Source organism: Bos mutus, chromosome 2, assembly GCF_027580195.1.
Source record: "Bos mutus isolate GX-2022 chromosome 2, NWIPB_WYAK_1.1, whole genome shotgun sequence".
NCBI lineage: Eukaryota > Metazoa > Chordata > Mammalia > Artiodactyla > Bovidae > Bos > Bos mutus.
The window spans coordinates 6,583,238-6,605,440 of NC_091618.1; the positions used below are offsets into that span (position 1 = coordinate 6,583,238).

Below are 22,203 nucleotides of genomic sequence, written 5' to 3' on the forward strand. Positions count from 1 at the left end.
CCACCACCCCACTCCACCCCAGCCCCACCCCCGGCAAATGACTGAGGAAAAATACTCTCATAAACAAAAAACCTCAGATATTTTTAATCCCTCCAATTCCCATCCATATCCAATTAATTTTTAAAATATCAGCTCGAGGGCTTCCTTGATGGTCCAGTGGTTAAGAGTCTGCTTTGCAGTGCAGGGGTAATGGGTTCTATCCCTGGTCCAGGAGGACCCCACATGCCACGGAGCAGTTAAGCCCATGTACAGCAACTGCTGAAGCTAGTGCTCTAGAGCCGATGAGCTCCAGCTACTGAGGCCAGTGCACCTAGAGCCCTTGCTCCACAACCGAAGAGGCCCCGACAACGAGAAGCCCGGGCCTTGCAACTACAGAGCGGCTACCGCTCTCTGCAACTAGACAAAGTCCATGTGCAGCAACCAAGACCCAGCACAGCCATAAATACGTAAGTAAATAAATAAAATGCCAGCCTGAAGTCGCTCCAGTGCAGGTAACTAGCTCCCTCCCTATTCACAGAACTTGTCCAAACCTTTCATGAGGCGTGGACTCATAGGCCATGTATTTTTCTTCTACATTCTAGAGATGAGTGAGGAGAAGGCAATGGCACCCCACTCCAGTACCCTTGCCTGGAAAATCCCACGGATGGAGGAGCCTGGTGGGCTGCAGTCCATGGGGTCGCTAAGAGTCGGACACGACTGAGCGACTTCACTTTCACTTTTCACTTTCATGCATTGGAGAAGGAAATGGCAACCCACTCCAGTGTTCTTGCCTGGAGAATCCCAGGGACGGGGGGAGCCTGGTGGGCTGCCGTCTCTGGGGTCACACAGAGTCGGCCACAACTGAAGCGACTCAGCAACAGCAGCAGCAGAGATGAGTGAACACCACAGACAGGTCTAGATGTTCATGAAGCTTACATTCTACTGATAAGAGACAGACAATTTAAAAGACAATACAATTTCAGGAGGAAATTATAATATAAAAGCAAAGAAAAGGGATAAATGAATAAGAGGTTATATTTTAAGTAGGAGGGCCTCCCTGAGAAGACAAATTTGAACTGAGACCTGAGAGAGAAAATAAAGCAAAAGTACGAGGAAAGGGCATTCCACGGGGATAGAACAAGTACAAAAAGATACCGAGTACAACTGATATATCTGAGGAACAGCAAATAGGCCAGTGATTAAATAAAAGGTCCACACAGGAGACAGTGATGAGAAAGAGAAAATGCGGACCAGATTAAGTTAAACCACAGTTAGAAGTTTAAGAGTTTTATTCCAAACATGTTAGAAAGATGTTAAGAGGACTCTTGAGCAGACAAATAACCAGGTATTATTTATGTCCTAAAAGAAATAAGACTGGCAGCAGGGTAGAAGCAGCAGGGTAGAAAGTGGATCGTAAAGAAAAACAGGCTGACCAGTCAGGTTAACAGGGCAAGAGATGACAGTGGCTTGGTGTAGCAGGGTGAAAGCTTAAAGGCAGGCAGAATGTGAGGAACAGTGAGTTTTAAGCTATGTTGGATTCAAATCTACATTCCAGTTACGGTGAACAAGTTTCTAAATCAGCAAGTCTCAAGATTCTCATCTGAGAGTAACATCAGCAAAAGCATTCAGCTTCCATGTAAGCAGAGAGCCCACATCGTGTTGCTCATTTTATTCCCAGTACTGAATGCAGTGCCAGGGTCATAACAGTTGCTCATCTTTGAGTAAATACATGTATGAACATCTATCTCGTACTGTGACTTATACGCTAGATGCCCTCCCTTCTGTCCTACTCAAGGACTCTTGGTCTGACAACAATTTTATCATCAATTTCCTCCTTTATACATGGATCATTCCCATCAGCACATAGTATATTACAATCTCCCCCTTAAATTTTTTTTTTAACATTTATTTATTTGGCTATGCATGGTCTTAGTTACGGCAGGCAGACTCTCAGTTGCAGCATGTGGGATTTAATAGTTCCCTGACCAGGGACTGAACCCAAGCCCCCCGCACTGGAAATGCAGAGTCTTAGGCACCGGACCACCTGGGAAGTCCCTTTTCTTTAAAATTTCAATTAAAACAAAAATATATCCTGACTATAAACCTTCTAAGTATTGTCCCATTTCTCTGCTACCCTTTGTAGCAAAACTGCTCAGAAGAGCTATAATATTCTTAATGCCTCAAATTTGCTCATCTCCTTAGTCTCTTGAATCTTTTCCAATGTGGCTTTTGTCACCACTCCAGTCAAAGTCACTAACAACATTTATGCTATCATAATCAAATGTCAATTCTTATTCCTCATCTTACTTGGGAAGTTTAATACAACTGACCTTCCTTCTGCGAATACTTTCTTCACTTGACCTCTGGGACACCACACTCCTGGTTTTTCTTATCTCATTGGCTCTCTTTTAAAAATTTATTTATTGGCTGCATTGAGTCTTTGTTTCGGCACTCAGGCTCCAGAGTGCACAGACTCAGTAGCCCTCCTCAGCATGTGGGGATCCTAGTTCTGAGACTAGGGATCACACCCAACCCCCTGCACTGGAAGGCGGATTCTTAACCCCTGGAGTACCAGGGAAGCCCCTTCATTGCCTCCTTCTTCTTAGTCCCCTTTGCTAGTTCCTTCTCATCTCCCCATCTCTCTAAATGTTGAAGTGCTGAAGGAATCAGATCTTAAAAATTTTCTCTAGCTATATATACTTCCATGGTGACCACATCCAAACATGGTTTGAAAACACCATCATCTTAGATACTTATGCCTCCCATATTTATGATCACCAGTCAAAACTCTCCTATGAACTCCAAGCTCACGTAAGTAACGGCTCACTCAACAGCTCCATTTGGATGACAAAGAGACCTCTAACTCATACATGTCCAAGGCTGAACTACTACCTTTCAATCCTGCTAATCTGCTCTTCTTTACAGCCTTCCTCATTTTAGTAAGTGGCAACTACATCCTTCTAACTGCTCAGGTCCTAAGACTTAAAGCCATCCTCTGCTCCTTTCTCTCATGTCTTCGTATCCACTTCATCAATAAATCTTGTTAAGATACGCAAATTATCCAGAATCTGACCACTTCTCATTAGTTTCAGTTGTATCACCCTATAGCATTCACAACTCTATATATTAGCACTGATTAACAGGGCACAGCACTTAAACACACACACACACACACACACACACTACTGATAAAAGGCATCCTGAGACAAAAAATACACAAGAGTAGTTTAGTTCAGTCGCTCAGCTGTGTTCGACTCTTTGAGACACCACGGACTGCAGCATGCCAGGCCTCCCTGTCCATCACCAACTCCCAGAGCTTACTCAAACTCAAGTCCACTGAGTCGGTGATACCATCCAACCATCTTAGCTGCTGTTGTCCCCTTCTTTTCCTGCCTTCAATCTTTCCCAGCATCACGGTCTTTTCCAAGGAGTCAGTTTTTCACATCAGGTGGCCAAAGTATTGGAGCTTTAGCATCCGTCCTTTCAATGAATATTCAGAACTGATTTCCTTGAGGATGGACTGGTTGGATCTCCTTGCAGAACAAGGGACTCTCAAGAGTCTTCTCCAACACCACAGTTCAAAAGCATCAATTCTTCAACCCTCAGCTTTCTTTATAGTCCAACTCTCACATCCATACATGACTACTGGAAAAATCAAAGCTTTGACTAGACGGACTTCTGTTGGCAAAGTAATGTCTCTGCTTTTTAACATGCTGTCTAGGTTGGTCAGAGCTTTTCTTCCAAGGAGCAACGGTCTTTTAATTTCATGCCTGCAGTCAGCATCCAGAGTGATTTTGGAGCCCAAAACAATAAAGTCTCTCACTGTTTCCACTGTTTCCCCATCTATTTGCCATGAAGTGATGGGACCAGAAGCCATGATCTTAAGCTTTCTGAATGCTGAGTTTTAAGCCAAGTTTTTCACTCTCCTCTTTCACTTTCCTCAAGAGGGTCTTTAGTTTTTCTTTGCTTTCTGCCATAAAGGTGGTGTCATTTGCATATCTGAGGTTACTGATATTTCTCCTGGCAATCTTGATTCTAGCTTGTGCTTCATCCAGTCCAGCATTTCTCACAATGTACTCTGCATGTAAGTTAAATAAGCACGGTGACAATATACAGCCTTGACATACTCCTTTCCCTATTTGGAACCAGTCTGTTGTTCCATGTCCAGTTCTAACTGTTGCTTCTTGACATGCATACAGATTTTTCAGAAGGCAGGTCAGGTGGTCTGGTATTCCCACCTCTTTAAGAATTTTAAACAGTTTGTTGTGAACACAAGAGTAATTGGTATTAATTCTGAAATATATTTTTTAGTGTTGCTAGGCTCTGGCCACACCTAAGTCTAGCCTGGTTAGAATATCTTTATATTTGAGAATATTTGTTATTTGAATATTTTAACACTGTCCTGGGAAGTAAATTCCGCTTTCTATCGTTTCTATTATAATGCAGTGATGCTTCGTAATTACACCATTCACCATCTGTATTCTCTCCCTGCCCATTACAAACGCATGCAACAGCAAAGACAGCACACACAGTGGCACTGTGAGAACACCCACGAGGGTCTTCCCTGGTGGTTAAGAATCCGCCTTCCAGTGCAGGGGACATGGGTTCAATCCCTGGTCAGGCAACTAAGCTCCCCAAGACCACATGCAGCAACTACTGAGTCAGCTCTCTGGATGGAGCCTGTGCACAACTGGAGAAAAGCCTACACACTACAAGGAAGACACTGCGTGCTGCAACTAAGACCCGGTGCAGACAAAAATCAACAAACGAATATTTTAAAAAATATACAGTTGAACACAAATAAATGAGGAATCTAAGTGTCAAATTACTATACTACTTTCTTAACATGTGTATATATTTTCAGAAACATTCAGGTTTACTTCACTAACCATACTTGAAAAGATCTTGTATTTTCAGGAAAAGCAACTGATTGATTAGAAAGAATTCATAACAGTAAGCTCCTTGTACTCTACATGATCATATGAATGTTAGAAGTCCACCTGACATTACAGCTTTTCCACAAGAATACTGTTCTATTTTAGAAATATCAAGGAATTTCCTGGCAGTCCAGTGGTTAGCACTCTGCGCTTCTACTGCAAGGGGTAAGGGTTTGATCCTTGGTCAGGCAACTAAGACCCCATATGCCGCACATGGCGTGGCCAAAAATAAACATATAAACAAAAATAAAAGAAACATCAACAAACCTATGCCCAATGCTGTATTCACTGGGGTCCATCAAGAAACAGGCCAAAAACAATGATTTGCTTGAGAAACGGAGGATGGTCTCATTTCAAGATCAATTTAACTTAGGACTTTAAAGGAACTTTAAAAGGCTTAAAATAGATAGTATTCAAAAACTAAGTATCCCTCTTTGTAAAGCTTTTTAAGCTCAGTTTTTAATGCACTGAAACGTAATATGAATGTTTTCCTTTTATTACCGTGTTGATCCCTGAGCCATTCTGGCTCCATATGAGCTGTCCAGAGTAAACGCGCGGTCATGTGCAGGTTATCCCTCCCCACCAGAACCAACAGAATCCAGTGAATATCCTAACACCTGTTCTTCCTTTACTCATTAGACTTTAAGGTTTTGAACAAGTTTTGGCTGTTGTCTACCCACTGATTCCTTCAACAGTAACAGAGGAAGCCCCGAAGACTCTGGAAGCAATCGACAGAAGTAACCAGGCAGATCAACAGTGTCTTCCAATTATCTACAATGGCCGTTCCAATATCCGGCTTCTATTTGCTATTTTTGCAAACAGAGCAGCTTTTCTTTATATATAATGCAAATCAAATGTTACAAAGTCACATACTTATAGGTCTGTTAAACACCCTGTTTCTTTTTAACACCTCAACTAGCTAATAAAACAGAGAGTTAAGTCCAACATACAGAGTTTATTACCAATATATAGAGATGATCTGCATGGAGATCACATTTCTGTCAAGGAAATAGAGTTTTACAAAACCAGCTGAAGCACAGAAAGGTGCTGTGACACACAGTGACTACACTTACGGTGATCACTTTGAAACTAGAGAAGTATCAATCACTATGCCCTGTACCTGAACTAACGCAGTGTTCAAGGTCAACTGAACTTCAAAACCAAAGAGAGAAACAAACTCACACAAAAGCGATCAATTTGTGGTTACCGGAGGTAAGGTTGGGAGGAGAAGGATCTGGATGAAAGTAGTTAAAGAAGGGTACAAACTTCCAGTTATAACTAGGGATGTAATGTACAACATGATAAATATAATTAACACTGCTGTATGCTATATAACAAAGTTGCTAACAGTAAATCCTGAGTTCTCATCACAAGGAAAAACCATTATTTTTCTGTTTCTTTAATTTTATGAGGTGATGGATGCCTACTAAACTTACTGTGGTCATCATTTCATGATGTATTTAAGTCAAACCATTATGCTGTACACCTTAAACTTACATAGTGCTATATGTCAAGTATTTCTCAATAAAACTGGAATAAAAAGGGAAAAAAGGATACAAAAATACTATAGCCATACTAGGTCTGAGAGCCAAGGCACACTAAAAAAAAATACATTTCAAAACTGGTATTAACATTCTTGTTTATCTCTCATCTCAAGGTCAATGCTTAGCAACAAGGTCCATTAATGAGTATTCACCATAGGGTTAATTTACAGTAGATTTTATCCAAAGATAAAACTTCATTGTCTTCTCATAACTTACTTTCAATACTGTCAGTATCAGGCACTGACCCTAATTTCAACTTCCTCAATCAAGAGTCAGTAGTAGTTTTTACTAACTGCAATGAGCCATAAAAGAACAAAACCCCAAACCTTGGAGCATCAAAAGTGGTATCAATTAAAACCAATCACTTTACTAAATCTATCATCAACCCAATATATTAAAACCCTCCTAATTTTCAAAACTTTAATCTTCAACAAGTATGGGCCAAATCTCATGAAATCTGAACTTAAGGGAGGAATCCAAAACTTTACACTGCAATTTTGTTGCAACAAACTGCTTGCCAGGAGTGCTTTAGGCTGGTGATCTCATATAGGGATTTATGCTGCAACCATATCTGCTGCACATAATGATAACATACAGAAAAACACATCTTCTCCTACAGAGGGAGTGCAATATAAAATCTGCAAGAGATCAAACCAGTCAATCCTAAAGGAAATCAGTCCTGAATATTATTTATGGACGCTGAAGCTGAAACTCCAATACTTCGGCCACCTGATGTGAAGAACTGACTCATTGGAAAAGACCCTGATACTGGGAAAGATTGAAGGCAGGAAGAAAAGGGGAGGACCAAAGATAAGATGGTTGGATGGCATCACTGACTCAATGGACATGAGTTTGAGGAAACTCCGGGAGTTGGTGACGGACAGAGAGCTGGCGTGCTGCAGTTCACGGGGTCGCAAAGAGTCGGACACGACTGAGTGACTGAACTGACTGACTGTGTGTGTCTGATTCCTCTTCAAAGGCAGGACCATGTATTGTTGATTATCTAGAAATAAATACCAGCACTGAGGCAGGGTCTGGCAGAATATAGGTATGCCAAATACATGCTGGTTGAAGTGATGCTTAGAAACATAATACTCAGTTTACACACTTGTCAAAATAATTAAATGATGAGATGTTTGGATGGTGTCACTGACTCAATGGACATGAGACTGGGCAAGCTCCCGGAAGTTGGTGATGGACAGGGAAGCCTGGCGTGCTGCAGTCCATGGGGTCGCAAAGAGTCGGATATTGACTGAGTGACTGTATTGAACTGAATTGAAACAAATTTTACGTTTAACATAGGATTTGTTTTTAACTGGGTACTCAAAACAGTTTATTAAATGAAGAACTTCCAGTGAAATCTTAAAGTACTAGCAAATCCCTCCCTATCTACATCAGTTCAGTTCAGTTCAGTCACTCAGTAGTGTCCGACTCTTTGCGACCCCATGGACTGCAGCACACAGTCCCTTATCTACACAGAGCAAAGATAAAACAAGTCTCCATTAAAGAGCTCATTAATGAAGCTACCTAACAGGCTAAAAAAAAATATTTCGATTAATTACAAAATAGATACAACCAATTTTACAGTAGGCTATATTGGGCACTGTGAAGAACAAAACTGTATGATATAACTTTTATTTCTAAGGATTTTATAATCAGTCAAAGAAACGAAACTAAGAAAGTGTAATAATAACTGATAAGGATATCATATGATGAATGGTATACTACTGATAACTTTTTCAAAATGTATTCCCCTCTTGGAGGTGTTTCAACTTGTCTCAGGAACAAGAAAATGGCAAAGGAACAATTCCATTTTTCATTCAGTTTACATGAGGGCTTAGGTGCAAATTTAAAACCATTAGGAAAAAAAATACATATAGTACAGGAGTCCCTGTAAGAAAGCTGAGTTATATTTCCATATTGTTTATTATTCTTTTGGCCACACCATGTGGCATGAAGATCTCAGTTCCCCAACCAGGGATTGAACCCGTGCCCCCTGCACTGGGAGCACAGCCTTAACTTAGACTGGAGTACCAGGGAAATCCCTCCATACTCTTTAAAAATAAAATATAAATGTAGATTTGAAAGGGTTTACAACATAAGTAGAACATTAAGTATGGTGTCAGGGAATTAATAAGAGGACAACAGTGAGTATATTATGTTTCAATGATACTTTCTCCTATAAGGAATGTAGACGGCTTAGAGTCCCAATCCCAACTCTATCAATAATTATAGAGCAGTAAGTAATTTACAGTAGTTTTTTGAAATTCAAAAACAAGTATATGTACCTGATTCAGGTATCAAAAAATAAAAAGGCCTAGAGTCCTTTTAATAATGTTAAATATTAAGAAACAGAATAACTATAATAATTAACTATAATAATGCATAAAAGAAGCTCAGGGAACAACAACCAATAAATGTACATTTACATACAGAGAACATAATTAAAATTAGCTCTGATATAGATCTAAAAAGTTACATTAAATGGTGATGTCTTTATTTACATACTCATAAACTAGAAATAACAATCTGTGCTTTGGACTGCCTCAAAAGTTAAATTTCAGCACTCAGAAGGGTGTCACTGATAATGTTTGAGTAAAGTTTCAGAATTTCTTAAAATTCTAATAAGTAGGAGATACATAATAATACCACCTAAATATTTTAACTGACACTATCATTTAAGGATCTACCCCCTTCACTTTGTTTTAAAGAAAATCCTGTAAGATTATCATTTAATCTGATTTTAAGTTATGAGGTCATGATTACAGTATTCAAAAAAAAAAACCATAACCACCAATTATCTGTCCTCCTATACTCCCGGCATCCTGCTAGGCACTAAAAAGACAACGGAGGCATCAAATCAGAAAGGGGACCTGCAATGACGGGACTTGTCTCTTGGCATTCAGTGCTCTCCATTTAAAGGGTCAGAATAGTCTAACATAAAGGCATATGAAGAAACCCTCATCAACACACAGATGCAGAAGGGACTCCCTCTTCTTTCAAGTATAGACCAATGTGCTCAACCTTTTGATTCTACATCCTTTGATGTAGAATCCTTCCTACATCCTTTGATTCTACACCCTTCCTTTGTGCAACCCATTCCCTTCACTAAATCTCTCTGTAAACACTGAGTATCTTCTATGTGATGGAGGAGAGGGTCAGGAGAGATGACAAGCACCATTTTGACATAAAAGAAAAACAGAATAAAGCAATTGCTTCTCCTTAACAACCTCATCCCAAGGACCTAAAATGGTGTGTCGCTAGTTGCATAGTTCTAGCTACCAGTTCCAAGAACTCTACACACTCCTTTACAAAGTGTTTAGGTATCTACCATTCACAGGATTATCCCTGCTTACGATGGCAGCAGAATACAGATGAATAGCAAAACAAAAGTTATGGCTACTCTTTGAAAAAAATCCAAGTTATTTTCCCCATCATACAATAGATAGAAATATTCACAAACTGGAAGGATTTCAGCAAACGGCTGAAGAACACTCACTTCGGTTCCGATTCCAGGCTGCACACCAGAGTACACACTGTCCGGGGGAGGGCCGCCATACTTCCTCTGTCCTGTGGTTACATCCAAGGTATAACCGGTCCTTTCAAGCAAGGCCTAAAGATAATCAGACATGATTGTCAGTTCCTGAATGGGAAATATCATACAAACACACACACAAATCAAAACAGAAATCTTTTCCAAAAGGTACCCCAACATTTTAGGTATTTTAGTCAAGGGAGAAAAAAGAAAAAAAAAAAAAAATCACAGCATTCACACTAGTTCTTCTCACATACATAGACTTTTACTTCTCCTTTCCAGAGCATGGAAAGAGTTGTAGGCAAATTAAGTCTCTGAGCACACGTCATCTATTTTTAATGAGAAAAGAAAAAGGTGGAAGGATTACTAACACTTCGATGTAAGCTGACCCCAAGCTATCTGTTCATACTTACATACCATAGTATGCCTCCTTTTATATCCCCTCTACATCAGATTTTTTCCTTATTTGTTCCCTTTACATACCATGCTTACATCCACAAGTGATTCTTTTCAAATAAAATGTTCTCTATCCTTAAAAACAGGAAGAACTCACAAGTCCTAGCTCTTTTAGGCAGCTTCTTTCATTTACTGTTTCTCACATCATCCTATTCTGACTTTCTATTGTACTCAAATCATTTAAATTTTATTTTGTTTGATCCTGTTGTTTTGTACTCCTACACCAGAAGCTTCATAAGAACCAGACCATTTCTCATATAGCACAGACTCAAAATACTTGGCAATTACCAAATGAATACTCTCAGGTTTCAAAAAATAAACTGTTTTCTGATTTCCAACCTTCCTCACAACACTATATGAGGTATTAAGAGGAATCATAGAAAAGAAGATACTGTCCCTGCCCTTAAGGGTTTGTGTTCATATGAAAGGCCTACAGAACAAGGACACAATGGAAAAAAGAAAGGCGATCCATCTAGGAATGGCAGGATTTTACACTCCAGGTTTTTAAAAACCACAGAATGTTAGAGCAACAAGAAACTTTAGATGACATCAAATTCAAGTTTTAAAAAATATCGCTGGATAACCCTGAGATAGCAGTTATCTTAGATCCTCCATTCTTCTACCATTGACACAAAACATGTATATTATCCATTACTTGTATAATATGTAGTATACACATATTACATATACAATATGCACCTTCTCAAGAGCAGATAGCCAGTTTTAGGGAAATAACATAGACCTATTCTATGAACAGCAGTAAGTTTAAAAAAAAAATAACCATTATAGCAAATAAAGTTCTCACCTATTATTTAAGATATAAGAATGGGAGTGTGCCATTTTCCACATGAGGAAAAAAAGGTACAAAGGAATAAAAACTGTAAGTTGTAGTTCTTGTCTAAAACATGATAGAATTGTACAAACTTCAACATTATTTCAAATTGAAAAGTCTATCACTACAGCAAAACACCAATATCCATTTAACTAAATATGAGGTTCACTAGTCTTTTAGTAAAAGCCCTGTATTTTCTTTTCAGTTTATCTAAATAATAACAACAGTAACAATAATGGCTCACAGTTATACTGATCCCCCTACACTCCAGGCATTATGCACTCTATGTCAGAGCACTGCAACTGCGGAGAAGCCCGTGCGCCGCAACGTAAGACCCCACATCCTGCAAGGAAGATCCCTCGTGGACCACCAAGACCTGACCCATCCAAAGAAATAAATATTTCTAGAGCATCTGATCTCATGATTACATTTAATTTCATTACAACTACCCAAGTCAAGTTTTACCTTGATCTTTGCTTCATCAGGTCCCTTCGTGGACTCTTGCACCTTGCTCCCCTGTTTCTCCCTTTGCCTGTAGGTCTTCATAACTCCACATAAAAATGCACTTTTGTTCTAGAACAGCCAAGTAATTCAATAAAAAAGAATTACCAGGAATTGTTGAAGGGTCAAATATACAATTAAATTTAAATTTCAGAAGAACAGAATTTAAACAAAATATTTACTCATTTATTAACTCAACAAATACTTGATGAGTGGTTGCTATGTGCCTGAGACTGGAACTGACAGCACTTAAGACACAGAAGACCTCCGGGGAGCTTACCCTCAGCACTGGCAAAATAGTCTTCCATTTGCTGATGTTTAAATGTATCTGGGCTATTTTTGCCAGATGTCCTGAAACTATTCCTCCTATCTATTTTCCTCCAAGATAACAAAACAGTTTCACATAATCCAAAAACGTCACAAGAAGTGGGAGACTTTTACTTTACACTTGTGTTTCTGAAAACTTTTTGCCATGTAGATTTTTTTACGCTAACTTTTTTTTAAAGAAGCAGTAGTAGTCACAAATAAAAAATACCACTTATCCACAGAAAAAAAGTAATAGTAAAATAATTTCAGATCATTAGTTGTTCAAAGACTTTTCTGGATAATGTCCTTACCTGAACATGTGATAAGTCACTTTCCTTGAACTGCTGTAGTACAGACAGAGCTCCTTCTTCATTAAATTCCCTGAGAGCATCAATTGCTCTTTCATCAAGATCGACATAAGCTACCAATCCTAAAAATTAAATTGAAAACGGGTAACATTATTGCAACAAAGAGGATAGTCTAAACTGTGCTATCAATGTTCATCAAGAATTGCTCTATTCAATACTAACTACATTTTCATTCAACTATACGCATATAGGTCAGCTATACAAATACTATATAGAAAGATCAAGAGTACAAATATGAAAACAAAAGACACAATGTTAATACCTATAAACATAAATTTCAATCCCCACATTTCACACAAAAATTCTAACCCCATTTCCCACTCTCCAAAATGTTTAAATCTTGGAAGTTAAATCTGATGTACATACACACTGTACTACAGATTAAGCATTAAAATAGTAAGTTCTGATTATGTTAGAGTGGTTAAAAAAAAAACAAAAAAACACTGTATTTCCCAAGAATAAACCTGCAAATTATATGGACTGCTGGAGTTGTTGCTAACCACCCAAGAAGTGGGGGAAAAAATGAATTATTTTTGCTAAATAATTCTTCCCACTCTTCAAAAAGTGTCAAAGGCTTTCCCTCCTTAGCACCAAAGATAAAATGAAATTTCATTTGTTTTGAGCATCTACTTTGCTGCAGTCAGAATGTGGAAAGGCATATTTTACATTAAATTTTAAATTTTTCCTATAAATGCAAGTGCAGCTTGATTAATCAATTCTGAAAAGTCACATTTTAAGGCATTTTTTGTTCTTCACAAGTGTCACTCTGAGATTTTAAAAGATGCTGTAGCATTAACAACACTGTCAACAATGACAATTTTTTTTTTCAAATGGCAGTAAAAGGACTTTACTATGGACTTACAAGCAAAGTATATAGAAAATATATGCACTGCATTCTATATATACATATAGTATATTTAACTGCACACAGAACATCTACTATGTTTAAATATAATTTAAGTCTGTTAAATTTTATATTTCTGAATGTATTTCAGAATTGATCCAAAGTAAAATGGAAATATTTGGCAGATTAAAAGCCCCAAGTCCATAAGAACTAACATCAAAAGTGACTCCATTTTGGTAAAGCCAAAAAGAACTTTATTCCATAGTATCACTTGCAAAGTTACTTAAAAAAAAAAAAGATGCCATGATTTAAGAGCTCAAAATGAGCATGCCAAAATAACTGGCATTTCCTTACTTGACTATTCCATATCACCACCCAAAGTCACAACTCAGAGATACCCATCAATCCATTCTGTCAATCCAACCCTACACCCAAGCCATCAACCTCTTATCAATAACAAAACACTCTACAAGAGAGCATCTCTAAGCAGATCACTGCCAATTCTCTATGGCAGAACATCAAAGAAAGTTTCTGAGCACTGATTTTCAGAGGGACCATCACCCAGGAGTCAGTCTGAGAAGTCATTTTAGTGTCTAAATGAGCTTTAGCTTGAGCTTCTCGGATTTAAAAATAAATAAATAAATAAGGACAAAAAAACAGGTATTTGTTACTACAGTACTTAAGACACAGTTTGTGAGACAATTCCATTTTCTCTCCCAGAATCTGGACAGGCACACAAAACACAGAGGAAGAACGTTTCCATCTAATGGCCCCAAAGGGGGAGGACATATTTATTTATGAACAATGCTCTCTAATGGTATACATATTTCTCTCCCTCTTTAGAACCTCAAACCACTTACAACCACCATATTAAAATGTTCAAATTTGCTTAAGCACTTAACCATGGGATTCTAGATTAAAAAAAAAAAACACAGCTGTTACAAACCAAACACTTCCAAATTACTGAGAGTTGTAGATCTCTGTCTGTCACAAACTGGACAGGCCACAAACTCTCAAGGAGTCTGACATTTTATTATCGTTGCAGACAATACCATCTAAACTAGTCCTCTTTTATGCCACCTAATAAGACCTAAGCTATTTTAACAATCACTTTAAGAAGCTAAAGGTAGAAAAGTAAAAGCAAAATGACGACTGATTTAGATTAAGAAAAAAATGTAAAATTTGATATGCTGAAACACATTTTAAATTGATGGTAAATCTAAGACAAATTGATGTACTGTTCTGAAACAACTCAGACTGCATATTCAACACTAAGGCTTCAAAATAATGAAATAAGAATATCAAACTCAAACCCAATATGCCCTCAATGAAGGGAAAGTAACATTCGGCTCTACATAGATCAGAAACAATAAGTAATATTTAACCTTAAAAAAATCTGTAAAATTCAAAGTGGTTTGCCCTCACTTTCATAACCAGTCAGAAACAAGAAACGTATATTATACCTGTCTGAAATATTTCATCAAGTCTCTCTGCCACCTTCTGAGGGAGGCCTGCCTCTATCAGTGTCTTGTAGTGCTCTGTGTGATTTACACTGGAAGTATCCATTGGCTCTTCCTCTTCTTTTAACTGTACCGCATTACCATTCACCTGATTAGCCATTTTATTATGCTGCTGGAAAAAATTCAGGAGCTATATTACATTAAGCCAGAAATAACTAGTTTGTAGGACAATGCATGATTTATCTAATTTGTATACATGCTGCTAATAACCTCTATCAAAATATTATTTCTGATGGCTTTTCTGATGTATCTGACCTAAATTTGAGATAATTCTGTAAAACCATGGGAAATGTACATGGAAGTGTTGCATCTTTAAGGAACTTCATGTACACTAGGTTAGATAAAAGCTTGAATTTATTTAAGGTAGAATCACTAATTAACAAAAGCAGCAGTTGTGTCCTGATGAGCTTATCAACAGATCACCACAAAACCCTAAAAAGCCCCTCAGCTCTCAATTCTTAAACACTTTAAAAAGTCTGATTTAAAAACAGAATGAACACCCACAGACAACTTAAGGTTCAAGGACTTTCAAACTTTACTAGCTCTGCTTCAAATCCAACATAGGTGTGAAATAAAGGCCCTGTTGTCTCTAGTTCAACATGCTGCTGGTTTGGGTTTTCGCCACCTAACTTAAAAAACACAGCTTGACATTAATTTTTGTTCTAAAATTAATTTGCTATTCCCATTCACAGATTTAAAAGAAAAAATGACCAGGTTTAAAAGCTAATGATTGCTTGAAGTCCACATAAAATAAAAAGTGAGCTATAGTTAAGGTTGCTTCTTTTTAAACTTAGGTCAGATGTCTCAGATTTACCTACCCAAATCATTTTGGGTGTTCAACTTTTATGTAATGCTGAAATGGATCAAATCCCTGAAGAGAGATTAAATAATAAAACCATACAAGGCCAGTCTCTATACTAGCTCCTCAAAAGATAGGGAATTAAAGTGCATTTGTCTGTGGTGAAATTATAATGTGATGAAGATCATAAGCAGCAGAATAAAGACATTGCAACAAATACTGAAATAAAAGACATGAAGGTGGATTTCAAGGAAAAGCCTACTTTTCCTGATGAAACTGAAGATACCTAGACAGCTATAAAGAAAATACAAGTTTCCTAAAAAGCACTAAAAGCCATACATAAGATAACCACACTTCCAGACTGCTTATCAAAACACTGTGCAAACGCACCAGGTGCAGTTTTTCTGACCTGAAACAACTTCAAAGTCCACTGATATTTAGTTGAAGTTAATGAAAAAGGAAGACTGAGAAGCAGGTAATAGAAAGCAGGAAGAGAGGAAAATGCACAAACTGTTACTCTGAAAATGAGATAAACAGTATTATAACTTCTTATGATTACAAAACATTAAGACTTAGTAACCCACTAATGTCTATATAGAGGCAGACTCCGTGGTTAATCTCTGGGTGGATAAATGTTTCTCAAGGCAAAACTCAAATTCTGATGAACTGACAAAAACGGTCAAAACTGGCATTTTTGATAAAGAAACTACTTATAGTGCAAGATGAATAGTTTACTGATTAGTACAACCTACTTCTATAAAGATGCATTCAAGTCCAAAATATTTTTTGGGAACATACAGTTGTTTTCCAGGCTCACCCACCCTCAAATACGACCATAAGATAGATCACTAGAACTCAAAAAGTTCTCAGTATCACAAGACCCTTGCGGTATGCACCTGGGAATACTATCAATCACGGAAAGAAAGCAAATTTTTAACAGAAAAGTTCAATGAAAATCTGTTAAGGTGGTATTTTTTTAAAGTATGTGTAAAGCCAAAAGACAAGTTGTGTATTAAGTACAAGACAGAAATATTTATGACTACCATTCATTGTAAAGGCTCTCTACAAGTTGATTCTGAAATTGGTTGAAATTTTCAAAAAATGTCTGTAAACTTTAACAAAAAAGTACAACTATTAAGGGAGTCCAGAAAATAAAACCTTCCAGATCAAGGAAAAAGCTCTCTTCAAACCAAATATAATGTGCTCATTTTAAAAAAAGACTTTCATGTCATATGAGACCATTTAAAACTCGTGTCAATTCAATGCCACACAGCCAAACCATATTTCTGGATGCAGCAAATATACTAATGTGATTGATGTTATTTGATCTAAACTTTTTTTGCAAAACGGAGAAATTTAAAATCAGGGTTGCTGGGAGATTTGGGAAATCTGGCACTAGCCCCTCCCTGACTTTTTTTTTTTTCCCTGAACATCTCGTGAAAATTCTTCTCATTTTAAGAGACCGGCTTTCAAAGATCCAATGAAATGAAAACTAACGGTTCTCTCATGGCTTAGGAGTGTCAAGCCCTTATCCTACGACTGACTCATGAGACATAAATTTAGACTCCGGAGGACAGCAAAAAATCTGAAACAGGTAGTGTGGAAGGGGCTGAACTCTTCAAGATCCCCGTGGCTTCTTCGACTCTTAAAATTTTGGCAATACGGTTTCTATCGCAGAAGAAAAAGAGAATCGCCTTTCCAAAAGAGTGCGCCTATGACATTTAGACTTCGGTATCTTAGGCGCCGCTCGAAGCCTAAGTTTCATGGCCTCTAGTAGTCATTTTTTCCTTCAAATCTCGACTTGCAGCATGCAGAACTGGGGGTGGGGGGCGGCTGGGGAGGGGAAACGGAGGCTTTTTCCTACACACACCGGCCTCTCGGCCTCTGCTTCACACAAAAGTTTTCTCCCGGCTCCGCTCGCCCGGGTTGGCATCCCGCCCTCAGCCCACCCCAGCCCATGCCGGTCCTGACCATCAACAAACCCCACGCGCGGCTAGGCCGGCTGAGACAGGGAGCAAGGCGGGGCTCCGGCAGGGAGAGGCGATGGGGTCTATCTAAAGCGGGGACTGAAAGCGGCCGACTCGGCCGCGTGGAGCGTCGGGCGGAGGCGGGAAAAGCGCGGCGGACCCGGCAGGCCGCGCGGAGGGCGCCCAGCGGGCCGGACCTCGGGCCTGGGCTTGGAGGGGAGGCGGCGGGTAGCGGAGGGAGCGTGGAGGATGAGCGAGGGCGAGGAAGCGCCTCTGCGGCTGCTAGGCCCTCCGCTGAGCCGCCGGACGAGGCCGAAGCCGCCCCCAGCCCATCCCCACCCCCACCCCGGGGGCCTCGTAGCGAAAACGACACTGGGGAGCAGGCGCCGAGCCCGGGCCGGGCCCGGTAGGGTCGGATCGGGGCTCCCGGCCCCTCCCCCCGCGGGCCGGCGCGAGACTCACCAGGACAGAGCTGGGGCCGGTGGCCGGGCCCGTGAGAACCAGCGCGAGGCGCTTTGAAAACGACTAGAAATGGCGCGCGCACCACCCCCTCCCCCCCCCGTCACGGATCGAGACGCGATCCCGGCAGCACGCGGGGTTTCCCGGAACTGCTTCCAGGGACTCTGAGCGGCTGGGCAATCACCTCGCGCGGCGGTCTGACGAGCAGCCCAGACAACCAATAGCAGCGAGAAGAGGCGCCCCACGCCGGACGGCTCAGAAGCCAATCGCGGAAGCCGTCGGCTGAGCCAATGAGGAAATTCAGCGCCGCCGGCTGGGGCGCCTCCGGGGCGGGGGCAGGAACACAAAGGGGTCTGTGGTGAAGCCGTGAGTGGTAGGCGAGGCTGTGGGGCCGCAGGCCCAGAGTGGCCGAGGCCCGCCCCCTCCCGCGTCCCTTCTAGTCTGCCGCCCGCGCGAGGCCGCCCCCGGAACCCCGCCCCCTACGACCCGCATCGGCTCCATCCGCCGCCGGGCCCTTTTACGCTCCTTCACCGGCGCCTTAGCGCCGGTAATCCGCCTCCCTGGAGCAGCCGCCGCCACCGCGTTCGCCCCGGACACGCCCACCGCCACGCGGCCGGGCCTGCTCTAGGTCGTTCTCTGCTCCAGTTAGAGCACGCTGTAGGAGTTTGGCTCGTGTGTTTTGCTGGAGAATTTCTTCGCGGAGAAAAATCATCCCTTGGAGCACTCAGAAAACTCCCTCCTTGGCTCCCTTCCACACATGGTTGGGAGCAGCTCAGGATGTGAGGGAAATCGCTCAAGTTGGCATTTACTCAAGAGTCATGTTAGCTATAAATGACAGAGCTGAGACCTTTCTGCGTGGGGTTTGGAGCTAATTCATATTCACAAAAGAACATTGGGCAGGTGTATGCATCTACGAAGCCAAAGGAACCGTGCAAGGAAAAGAGCTAATTCCCAAAGGAGGCTAAATCCCGTTTTTCCTAAACGTTTCTCACCCTCCACCCCTACTGGTTTGTCCCCTGTTCCTCGCCTTAGTCCGAATCTCTCTCATCCCACGGCCCTTCTTTCCCCATCTCCAATGCCCTGTCCCTCTCCAGGCGAAAAGGCAGCCAAGCAGTGGCCTGAAAAATTTCCAGATACACTTCAAGGATAATTTAAATTTCCTGGAAACTATCAACCAAAAATTAGCTGTTGAAAACCTATGCATTTGGTACTGGGCTGAACGTCATGGAGAACCCAACTTTTGCAGCCTGGGGTGTGAAATTTATGCAAATAATTCTATTGTTTAGTAGCTAAGCCGTGTCCGACTGTTTGTGTACCCCGTGGACTACAACACAGCCAGGCTTCCCTCTCCACCATCTCCCCGAATTTGCTCAGACTCGTATACATTGAGTCCGTGGGGCCATCCAACCATCTCATCCTCTGTTGCCCCCTTCTCCTGCCTTCACTGTTACTAAACATCAGGGTCTTTTCCAAAGAATGGGTTCTTCGCATCAGGTGGCCAAAATGTTGGAGCTTCAGCATCAGTCCTTCCGATGAATATTCAGGGTTGATTTCCTTTAGGATTGACTGGTTGGATCTCCTTGCTGTCCAAGGGACTCTCAAGTCTTCTCCAGCACCACGTTGCAAAAGCGTCAGTTCTTCAGTGCTCAACCTTCTTTACGGTTCAGCTCTCACATCCATATATGACTACTGGAAAAACCAGAGCTTTGACTGTAGACATCTCTGTCAGCAAAGTGATGTCTCGGCTTTATAATACACTGTCTAGGTTTGTCATAGCTTTTCTTCCAAGGAGCAAGCATCTTTTGTGCTTAATTGCTCAGTCGTGTCAACTCTTTGCAACCCCATGGACAGAGGAGCCTGGCGGGCTATACAGTCCATGGGGATTCTCCAGGCAAGAATACTGGAGTGGATTGCCATGCCCTCCTCCAGGGGATCTTCCCAACCCAAGAATCGAACCAGGGTCTCGTGCGTTGCTGCTGCTGCTGCTAAGTCACTTCAGTCGTGTCCGACTCTGTGCGACCCCATAGACGGCAGCCCACTAGGCTCCCCATCCCTGGGATTCTCCAGGCAAGAACACTGGAGTGGGTTGCCATTTCCTTCTCCAATGCCGGAAAGTGAAAAGTGAAAGTGAAGTCGCTCAGTCGTGTCCGACTCTTCGAGACCCCATGAACTGCAGCCTACCAGGCTCCTCCATCCATGGGATTTTCCAGGCAAGAGTACTGGAGTGGGGTGCCATTGCCTTCTCCGTCCTGCGTTGCAGGCAGACTCTTTAACCAGCTAAGCTACCAGGGAAGGCCATTTCATTCAAATTATAATGCAAATTAAAATGCTAATTTTATAATTTGAAATGATTAATTTTGTAATTATGTAATTTTATAATATATATATTATATATAATTTTGTATATAAATTATAAATAATTTTATAATGTAAATTAAAATGTATATGCTAGGATCCTTAAGAAAAAAAATATAAAATGATGAATACAAATTTAGGAACAGAGTCTGGAAGGGCATGGTAAAAGGACTTTGAAGTTTAAACTTTATTAGCATCACATAAATCTGCGTCTAGCTCGAGGGTTCTTAACCTATTTTGTGCCATTTGACAGTCTGGTAAAACTGGATCTTTTGCGTTTTTAAATGAGCAAAGTAAAATACATCGCATTATAAAAGAAATTTTATGTTGAAATGCAATGAGGAAATACATATTTAAGACATTTGTGATATAGTAAAAAGCCTCTTGATGAAAGTGAAAGAGGAGAGTGAAAAAGTTGACTTAAAGCTCAACATTCAGAAAACGAAGATCATGGCATCTGGTCCCATCACTTCATGGGAAATAGATGGGGAAACAGTGGAAACAGTGTCAGACTTTATTTTGGGGGCTCCAAAATCACTGCAGATGGTGACTGCAGCCATGAAATTAAAAGACGCTTACTCCTTGGAAGGAAAGTTATGACCAACTAGATAGCATATTCAAAAGCAGAGACATTACTTTGCCAACAAAGTCTGTCTAGTCAAGGCTATGGTTTTTCCAGTGGTCATGTATGGATGTGAGAGTTGGACTGTGAAGAAAGCTGAGCGCCGAAGAATTGATGCTTTTGAACTGTGGTGTTGGAGAAGACTCTTGAGAGTCCCTTGGACTGCAAGGAGATCCAACCAGTCCATTCTAAAGGAGATCAGTCCTGGGTGTTCATTGGAAGGACTGATGCTGAAGTTGAAACTCCAGTACTTTGGCCACCTCACACGAAGAGTTGACTCATTGGAAAAGACCCTGATGCTGGGAGGGATTGGGGGCAGGAGGAGAAGGGGACGACAGAGGATGAGACGGCTGGATGGACATGAGTTTGGGTAAACTCCGGGAGTTGGTGATGGATAGGGAGGCCTGGCGTGCTGCGATTCATGGGGTCCCAAAGAGTCGGATACAACTGAGCGACTGAACTGAATCTTCTTCTTTAAACATCAAGATCTTGCAGCAAGATAAACTACTGAAATTTTAAAGCAAAAAGAAGGTATTTCAAGAAATCCCACAACTGGAATGAAATATGAAAATATCTGTTATTCCTATTGGTGACAGAGTGAAAGTTACCGCTAACTGTGGTTTGTTTCCTGTATTCACAGTGGGGGAAAATGCTTAATTTCAGCAGTATATTAACGAAAATAGTTTTTTTTTTTTCAAGTTGAAGTACCAGTGAATTCCAGTCAGAGACCCTTCTCCATTTAACATAGAATGAAAACTCCTGGACTGAATACTGTAAGTAAAGTGATTCTATCATCCAGTATTTTCTGAGGTCAAATACTCACCTGTATGGTCCTAAGTATACTCCACCTTTTCAGACCATGTATCTTGGTTTTTTTAAATTTGGAAAATATGGGCATCTGAACTTTGCATTTAAAAAAAAATTGTATGTGTGTGTGTGTATTCATGAATGTGATATTACACAAATATTTGTTGTGTGCCCTCTACGTATAAATCACTGTGTGGAAGTCCGAAATATAACCACAATTGCTGTCCTCTACATGCTTACATTCCAGTTTACAAGGCAAGGCAAGTATACAAATAAATACAATAAAATGAATTGCTAGGGAGCGCTCCAGCTATATTTCTAAACTTTTTAAGATGAGGCAACACAACACAGCTAGACCAGTCCACAGCTCTT

General features: G+C 40.5%; 1 protein-coding gene across 2 annotated transcripts in view; it reads right to left on the bottom strand.

Annotated features, from left to right (window-relative positions):
* HNRNPR (heterogeneous nuclear ribonucleoprotein R) overlaps positions 1 to 18,198 on the bottom strand; it is a 32,315-nt gene extending 14,117 nt beyond the window's left edge. The window contains exons 1-5 of one of the 2 annotated variants that reach the window (XM_070382855.1): positions 18,051 to 18,198; positions 14,766 to 14,934; positions 12,402 to 12,520; positions 11,749 to 11,856; positions 9,960 to 10,073 (exon numbers count right to left, since the gene is read on the bottom strand). In XM_070382855.1, the coding sequence (XP_070238956.1) occupies positions 9,960 to 10,073; positions 11,749 to 11,856; positions 12,402 to 12,520; positions 14,766 to 14,922 (498 nt within the window). In that variant the 5' untranslated portion in view covers positions 14,923 to 14,934; positions 18,051 to 18,198. The remainder of the gene's footprint in view (positions 1 to 9,959; positions 10,074 to 11,748; positions 11,857 to 12,401; positions 12,521 to 14,765; positions 14,935 to 18,050) is intronic. The other variant, XM_070382862.1, reaches the window with a different exon arrangement.
* Between the last annotated feature and the right edge of the window lie 4,005 nt (positions 18,199 to 22,203).